Raw genomic sequence first — 9,422 nt, forward strand, 5'->3', positions numbered from 1 at the left:
ACAACACAATGCCACAGATGTCTCAGGTTTTGAGGGAGCGTGCAATTGGCATGCTGACTGCAGGAATGTCCACCAGAGCTGTTGTCAAATAATTGTGTGTTCATTTATCTTCCATAAGCAATCTCCAACATTGTTTTAGAGAATTTGGCAATAATTCCAACCTGCCTCACAACCGCAGACCATGTTTAACCACGCTAGCCCAGGACCTCCACATCCACTTCTTCACCTGCTGGATTGTATGAGACCAGCCACCCGGACAGCTGATGAAACTGTAGGTTTGCACAACCAAAGAATTTCTGCACAAACTGTCAGAAACTGCCTCAGGAAAGCTCATCTGCGTGCTCGTCGTCCTCACGAGGGTCTTGACCTGACTGCAGTTTGGCGACATAACCGACTTCTGTGGGAAAACGCTCACCTTTGATAGCCACTGGCACACTGGAGAAGTGTTCTCTACACAGATGAATGCCGGTTTTAACTGTACCGGGCACATGGCAGAGAGCGTGAATGGCGTCATGTGGGCGAGCGGTTTGCTGATATCAACGTTGTGAACAGACTGCCCCATGGTGGTATGGGCAGGCATAAATGACGTACAACGAACACAATTGCATTTTATCAATGGCAATTTGAATGGACAAGATATACTGGGACGAGATCATGAGGCCCATGATCATGTCATGCTATTCACCACTATCAAATCAAATCAAATCAAAGTTTATTTATCACGTGCGCCGAATACAACAGGTGTAGTAGACCTTACAGTGAAATGCTTACTTACAGGCTCTAACCAATAGTGCAAAAAAGGTATTAGGTGAACAATAGGTAGGTAAAGATATAAAACAACAGTAAAAAATACAGGCTATATACAGTAGCGAGGCTAAAAATGTAGCGAGGCTACATAGAGACACCGGTTAGTCAGGCTGATTGAGGTGGTATGTACATGTAGATATGGTTAAAGTGACTATGCATACAGTGGGGCAAAAAAGTATTTAGTCAGCCACCAATTGTGCAAGTTCTCCCACTTAAAAAGATTAGAGAGGCCTGTAATGTTCATCATAGGTACACTTCAACTATGAAAGACAAAATGAGAAAAAAAAATCCAGAAAATCACATTGTAGGATTTTTTATGAATTTATTTGCAAATTATGGTGGAAAATAAGTATTTGGTCACCTACAAACAAGCAAGATTTCTGGCTCTCACAGACCTGTAACTTTTTCTTTAAGAGGCTCCTCTGTCCTCCACTCGTTACCTGTATGTGAACTTATAAGTTCCGCTCCTTGAAAGTGGCAGCTCTACCCTTTAGCTCAGTGCGGATGTTGCCTGTAATCCATGGCTTCTGGTTGGGGTATGTATGTACAGGCACTGTGGGGATGACATCATCGTGTTGATGAAGCCAATTACTGATGTGGTGTACTTTTCAATGCCATCGGAGTAATCCCGGAACATATTCCAGTCTGTGCTAGCAAAACAGTCCAGTAGTTTAGCATCTGCTTCATCTGACAACTTTTTTATTGATCTAGTCACTGGTGCTTCCTGCTTTAATTTTTGCTTGTAACATGCTGACAACATGATGACAAATATTTGGAGATGTGCTTTACCTTGTTAAGTGTCATTTCAAATTAAATGATTAATTAAAATAATGGCATTGAGAAGACACTGGAGAAAAACATATTTCAGGCACAACAATCTGGTTTATTCATATTGGTGTAGTCCTATCCTTTCTGTTTTACAACATTGAGAGTGTGTGAAAGTGGAAAGGGGGCTTAAGGGGTAAGCTTCCTCAGATATTCTTGGAAACCTAAGAGGGTCAGCAAAGGTTGTAAACAGCAAGTGGCCGTTTTGTTGTTAATGAGACTGACTATTACATCACAGGTATAACATTTTCCACCCCATAGCCCACACCTATATTCTATCTTCCTATCATTTTCTAGTCTTATTGATATTTTTCTGTGAGATCTTGAGGGTCATTTGAACATCACAACATAATTAAAGATGCCCTCCAGGATCTTAAACACATTAACTTTGTAAGATAGTATATTAGGAATTGAATTTGTAACATATACCAATTGAACAGGATGTAACATATATGAAATGGATGACTTTGTACACAAAAAAAGGGGACCACTTTTGGCTCTTGAGCATCACTTCCGGCTGAAATCATACAAAAGTTAGAGAGTGCAATTTAACATTTTCTAGACATCACTGTACTTGTAGACTAACACCCCCTCCCACACACCCCCACTTTCTACAGTCTATAATTTCCATATTTGCGTCTTTCACACGAACCTCGTGCCTTCATTTCTTATTTTCCGTGATGATATCATGACTCCGTAGCCCTGCAGCTTGGGGGTTTAGAGAGATTGAGCCATCGAGTTACAGAGCGGGGGAGAAGGCTATCCAGTCTCCCAGCTGCATGCTCTCTAATAACCAAAGCCTCGGTGAAGAGAGGAGAGGGAGAGGGAGGGGGACTCAATAGGGAGGCAATGAAACGGACTCATCCGCGTAACTAGACACTACCAGTCCAGTTCAGTGTTCAGAGCATGCGAGAGCGTAGCTAGACCAACCGCATTCAGTTATATCTACAAAGGAATAGAGAGGGAGAAAATTGAAGTGTTCCAAAATTGAAGTGTTCCAGCCTAGGGAGGCGGCGAGGAAAGGAGCAAGACATAGGCTACTGGCGGCTTTCGAGCGTCACGGGCATATACACCCCGTGTCCAGAATTTACGGCCATTCTTGGCATCAGCCTGTTGTACAAAATTGCGGATTTATAACTGAGTGAATTCGGGGATAGTCATCGACAGTCCTATCCTTCACAATGAAGAAAAACAATTCAGCTAAACGGGTAAGGTTTCGAAACGATGCAAGTGATGATCACTTCAGCTACAATGTAATAACGGGTTTCTGGTTAGCTGCTATTCCAGAGAATGTAACAAAAAGCTACAATGTAACGAGTGTTGTATTTAATAAACACGTCAATGCTACTTGATACGTTACTGACTCAGTTACTTTATAGCCAAGTCTCAGTCCAAACTCCAAAGTGATGCATTTGTTAGACATGCTGATTTGCTTTATTTATTCATTGTCTAACTGGAGAATGTCCCCCACTATCTTAACTTGATTAACACAATTATATTTGACAAGAGATCTAGCAATGTAGAGTTCAAAAGTGTTGATGTAATGCTTGTTGTGGATGCTGTGAAAGACAAACGTTTTTAGGGAGTGCTCTTTTTGTGTATAACGGAATCATTTTAAAACGAGCTTTATTTTTGGAATGCTATTATCTAACGTGGTCGGTGTAGCCTAACTGAGATCATAAGATGGTGACAAAAACACTAGCCCAAGAAAAACGGTGCGCGCAAGGAATGTGACAGCATCTACATGACAAAGGAAATGACAGGGGGCTGAGTCGCCTCACAAAAAGACTCTCCTCTTTTTCTTGTCTGTTCAGTCCCCCTTTCGAATCTAAACGAGGTGCTCTGGCAATTTCATGTCTTAACTTCTACTTTGTTGCTTTCGTTGAATATGCAGGGCCCGCAGGACACAAACCAGCACAACACGCAGCCAGACAAAATCGGTTGGATTCGCAAGTTCTGTGGCAAAGGGATATTTAGGGAGATCTGGAAAAATCGTTTTGTAATACTCAAAGGGGACCAACTTTACATCTCAGAGAAAGAGGTAAGTGACGCCTCTTCATTGAACAGCTGACATTTACACACCTTGACATTTTTTGGAGCATTGAACACATATATTTTTTTTAACTTTTCAAATGCAAACAGAACCAGCACATCTTATACACTAATTTTGGGGTACATTGTAATAGTCCTTGATGAGCATCAACACTGTGAAATATAGGCTACTTTATGACATCATACCGTGGTTTATAAATGCCAGTATTTCCAGTGACAACATACAGTAAGTATATGGACGTGTTTAACCATGTGGCCATGTAGCAGTCTCAAGAGATACCCTAGACATGCTCTCCTCTGTTCTGGATCCACTCAGACTGATGAACCAAATCAGCAGCTCCAAAAGCTTTGTGTGTGTGTATTTGTGTGTGTGTGTTCAGGTTCACTTAAGGCTTCACATAAATCTCTGTATCCTCCCGCCAAGCCTCATCTATCATCCCTCTGGGGCTGGTGAGCCAACGAGTTCTGTCTTTTTCCCTCTCTCTCTCATTCTCTCTCCCTCACCCTGTCTGTCTGTCTGTCTGTCTGTCTGTCTGTCTGTCTCTCTCTCTCCTTCTCTCTCTCTCTCTGTCTCTCTATGAGTCTCTCTCTCTCTCCCTGTCAGCAACAAACCTGAGCTGCAGCACACCTTCCACCCCACTGGATACCCAACATTATAGATGAAAAAACTCCACTGTATGTCTGCTCTACACTATACCTACAGTGTCTGTTATCATTGCAGTCAGATGTCAGTTAGATTGCTCTGAATGGCTGAAGTCTGATTCATTACTCCTGTTAGTTGTCCACAGCAAAACAGCTTGACAGAAGATTAGAAAGTATCCCCATCTCAAATCTGCGCTCATAGAGTGTTTATTAATAGAGGTAGGAAGTCTCCAGAGACCTCTAGCACATCGGTCTAGCCTTATGACAGAAGGAGTTGTCGGAGAGATAACCCTAGATGGTAATAAGGCGCACAGTAACTGCTGTGGTCAGGCTCACTGAGAACAGAGAGCGTGCTCCAGGTATAGCTACGAGATAGCACAACAGCACCCGCATGGTTGTGGTGTTGCAATATTAAGGCCTTAATGAATGTTGTGGTAACCATAGTGACAGAGCCAGCCTGTGATGTGTCAGGGAGATTGCTCCAGATATTAAACAGAAGCAATAATGAGCCACATAGTCAGTCAATGTGGTGCTTGATACAAGGCAGAGGCAGTTTTAAACCGCTTAGCTGAGAGTTACAGGGAATTTAATAGAAACGCACATGTACGCACGCGCACACACACACACACACACACACACACACACACACACACACACACACACACACACACACACACACACACACACACTGACTGCGATCGGGCACTGACAGTTCTCTTGCTGGGCTTGCTTTAGAGTTGCAGGGTATTAGTATTCTGCCAAGCTCAGCTGAAGCTTACAGGAGGATGTGTTGGCAGCTTCTAAGGGACCACTTTAACACCTTACTCCAGTTGTAAACAGAACTCCAGGGATCACAGTGGAATCTGACAGACACTGAAGATTCCAAACTGTGATCTAATCAATCCTAACATAATCACAGCTTTGAGGGAAAGTAACCTTTGAGAGTTGAATATCAATGCATATGTGGCAAAGAAATGCCTTCCAGGGTTTTGGTCACTTGAAGAGGTCACCAAGCTTATCAATGTAGTGCCCTTTTTATCACAGAATGATAAATAAGACCACCCAGAGCTAAGTACCCCAAAATAACTAACCTTAGGAGACAAGGGCAAAGGAAAGCTTCCCTTTGGAAACCCCACCAGATAGAACATTAGCTTTTATCATTGTCAGATAAAATGGTGAATTCATGCAGACAACAGGTTTGCCAAATCCTATTCTTTCAGATCTGTAACTGCAACAAGTAGCTTGGGTCCATATCAAGTGGCTAGCAGGTAGGTCTAAAGTCTATGGTCAACAAAGAAAGTGCCTTCCTTGACTTTTCAAGTGGGTTTTAGGGCCAAATGTCAACCCAGCATTATTTGTCAAGAAAAGTGCGGGCATGAGGTCAGGTTTCATGGAGATCTGAGAGGAAAAGCCTCCCCGTAGTTGGGACAGCTGTGAGGAGCGAGCTCTGGCAAGTGGGAGAGCTCTGATTTCACCTCGCTGACCAACCTGTTCCAGCCTGACATCTGTCATGTTCTGATTCAGTCTCTGTCCACTTTCACTATGATGTCTGGTGTGTTTCACTACACTCTTTACATACCTAACCACATTCCCGTTTCCCAATTCACTATGATGCTTATACTGTCCTCAACCAAAGAGACAACTAACTGGCAGATATGAGCCATGGACATATTGACTGAATTAGTTCCTTCTTCTGAGTGTTGTTCTTTGCCCAAATAAGGAAGATGTTTCTTCCCTGTGGGGTATTTTGAAACAGTCTTTGTCTCTGTTCTGCTTTGTGTGTTAGAGGGTTATTGGTCAGAGCACCAAACAGTACTTCCTCTCAGAAACTGACCGCATAACCTTCTACAAGACTTGGAGGGATTTTAAGAGCACTTGTGCAAAAGACAATAGCCTAGGTAACACCAGCACACAACAATAAACTTTAGTCCATGACGTTTATCAAATCAAATCAAATGTTATTTGTCACATCGAATACAACCACGAAATGCTTAGTTACAAGCCAACAATTCAAAGTTTTCAAAAAGTAAGTAAGAAAAATGTGCAAAATAACTAAATGAAAAAGAGTAACACAATAAAATAACAATAAAGTGGCCATATAGAAAGGGGTACTGGTACAGAGTCAATGTGCAGGGGTACAGGTTAGTCAAGGTCATTGAGGTAATATGTTCATGTAGGTAGGTGAAAGTGACTATGCATAGAAAATAAACAGAGAGTAACAGCAGTGTATGTGTATGTGTGGCGTCAATATGCATGTGTGTATGTGTTTTGTGTGTGTGTGTGTGTGTGTGTGTGTGTGTTGGAGTGTCAGTGTAGTATGTGTGAGTGTGTGGTTAGAGTCCAGTGAGTGTACATGGAGCCTGTGAGTGTACATGGAGCCTGTGAGTGTACATGGAGCCTGTGAGTGTACATGGATCCTGTGAGTGTACATGGAGCCTGTGAGTGTACATGGAGCCTGTGAGTGTACATGGATCCTGTGAGTGTACATGGATCCTGTGAGTGTACATGGAGCCTGTGAGTGTACATGGAGCCTGTGAGTGTACATGGAGCCTGTGAGTGTACATGGAGCCTGTGAGTGTACATGGAGCCTGTGAGTGTACATGGAGCCTGTGAGTGTACATGGAGCCTGTGAGTGTACATGGAGCCTGTGAGTGTACATGGAGCCTGTGAGTGTACATGGAGCCTGTGAGTGTACATGGAGCCTGTGAGTGTACATGGATCCTGTGAGTGTACATGGAGCCTGTGAGTGTACATGGAGCCTGTGAGTGTACATGGAGCCTGTGAGTGTACATGGAGCCTGTGAGTGTACATGGAGCCTGTGAGTGTACATGGAGCCTGTGAGTGTACATGGAGCCTGTGAGTGTACATGGAGCCTGTGAGTGTACATGGAGCCTGTGAGTGTACATGGAGCCTGTGAGTGTACATGGAGCCTGTGAGTGTACATGGATCCTGTGAGTGTACATGGATCCTGTGAGTGTACATGGAGCCTGTGAGTGTACATGGAGCCTGTGAGTGTACATGGAGCCTGTGAGTGTACATGGAGCCTGTGAGTGTACATGGAGCCTGTGCAAAAGATTCAGTGCAAAACATGTGAATAAACAATAACAAAAGGTGGTAAATGTAAATAGTCCGGGTGGCCATTTTATTAACTGTTCAGCAGTCTTATGGCTTGGGGGTAGAAGCTGTTTAGAAGCCTCTTAGACCTAGACTTGGCGCCCCGGTACCGCTTGCCGTGCGGTAGCAGAGAGAACAGTCTATGACTTGGGTGGCTTGGGACTTTGACCATTTTCCTCTGACACCGCCTGGTGTAGAGGTCCTAGATGGCAGGGAGCTCGGCCCCAGTGATGTACTGGGCCATAAGCACTACCCTCTTTAGTGTCTTGTAGTCGGATGCAGAGCAGTTACCATACCAGCGGCGATGGATGCTCTTGTTGGTGCAGCTGTAGAACTTTCTGAGGATCTGTGCTCCCATGCCAAGTCTTTTCAGCCTCCTGAGACAGAATAGGCGTTGTCGTGTCCTCTTCACGACAGTGTTGGTGTGTTTGGACCATGATAGGTCCTTAGCAATGTTCCCTCTAGCAGCTCCCCTGGGGCTGCTGCGTTGAAGAAATATCATCTTGCGCAGAGAAGCATAAAATTGAACTTCACTCAACTTTCTAGAGATAACACTATCAATGTTTCCCTTTACTGTGGGAATTGTGATCGAATCAACGCAATATTAGCCACTTTCAATGCAACATACCGAAACAAAATTAACAATGCAAGACTTAGTATGCAAAACTAACTATGCAAGAGATTTTGTTATAGGCAGAACGCATCAGAGTAGGATTCTATTACATTGACCAGCACGACTCAGGCCCGTACTCTACACACACCGGTGCCCCAAAACCAATCAGAGCTGCAGTAGGCCTATATGCAAATAGATCAATCCATATAAGGATCTGTGCCATTCACATTGAACTGGACTGTTTTTACAGCATGAGCGGTCATCAGTAGATGAGCTTGTTTTGAGATCAAAGCGAGAGTTACATCTACCGACGTGTGCACATTTGGACATTTGTTCATATCCTTTGCTAGTTAGTGAGTTAATAGTCCAGTTTTAGATCATTTGTAGTCATCAATGGGGGGAGTTATTGCTTCCTACAAAAGCACAAAAGCTTTGCATTTTGAAAAGCGAGTCAGGAAAGGAGTTTTTTCTTGTCTTAAAGGGGCAGTGTTGTGGCCAATAGGTAGAGGGGAGCATCATGTGTCTGATTCTCTGTAATAATGGTATGGGAATAATAATGCATTTTATTTTGTTAACTGGTTTCTTGCAACAAACAACACAACAACATTTTCAGTCATCTTTGTCTGAAGGACAACTGGATAAACAGGTTAATGTCAAGCTCTGCATGTTTTTATCAAAAGTCAAAAGTCATGGAATGTCGGCCTATGTTGAACACCACACATTGGCTGAACGATAGAACAGCCATTCCCATGTTCAAATGTAATGGGATGCATTTTTCCCTTGTTTCTGATGATAGGCCACTCTGGTAGGTCTACATTATGATCAAATAGCCACAGTAGACTACTTGGCCACCGTTAAAACTAACTTAAAGCGGGTACAGCCTCAGTGTTTACAGTAAACGTGCACCAGAAGTAACATTGGAACATTGTTCCTTAGTGATGTGGACACCAAGAAGCTCTCGACCTGCTCCACTACTGCCCTGTCAATGTGAATGGGGGTATGCTCGGCCCTCGTTTTCCTCTTTGTCTTGCTCACGTTGAGGGAGAGGTTGTTCTCCTGGCGCCACACTGCCAGGTCTCTGAGGTCTTATTCTATTGGGTTGATGAGGTCTTATTCTATTGGCTTGATGAGGTCTTATTCTATTGGGTTGATGGGGTCTTATTCTATTGGCTTGATGAGGTCTTATTCTATTGGCTTGATGAGGTCTTATTCTATTGGGTTGCTGAGGTCTTAGTCCATTGGGTTGATGAGGTCTTATTCTATTGGCTTGATGAGGTCTTATTCTATTGGGTTGATGAGGTCTTATTGTATTGGGTTGATGAGGTCTTATTCTATTGGGTTGATGAGGTCTTATTCTATTGGGTTGATG

The 9,422-nt window shown here is 43.3% G+C and overlaps 1 protein-coding gene across 1 annotated transcript in view; it reads left to right on the forward strand.

Annotated features, from left to right (window-relative positions):
• Window positions 1-2,488: 2,488 nt before the first annotated feature.
• The window catches only part of LOC139404858 (pleckstrin homology domain-containing family O member 1-like), a 36,018-nt gene continuing 29,084 nt past the window's right edge, over window positions 2,489-9,422 (forward strand). The window contains exons 1-2 of the mRNA XM_071147391.1: window positions 2,489-2,840; window positions 3,527-3,673. Of these exons, the coding sequence (XP_071003492.1) occupies window positions 2,814-2,840; window positions 3,527-3,673 (174 nt within the window). The 5' untranslated portion in view covers window positions 2,489-2,813. The remainder of the gene's footprint in view (window positions 2,841-3,526; window positions 3,674-9,422) is intronic.

This window comes from Oncorhynchus clarkii, unplaced genomic scaffold, assembly GCF_045791955.1.
Source record: "Oncorhynchus clarkii lewisi isolate Uvic-CL-2024 unplaced genomic scaffold, UVic_Ocla_1.0 unplaced_contig_10959_pilon_pilon, whole genome shotgun sequence".
In the NCBI taxonomy this organism is placed as follows: domain Eukaryota; kingdom Metazoa; phylum Chordata; class Actinopteri; order Salmoniformes; family Salmonidae; genus Oncorhynchus; species Oncorhynchus clarkii.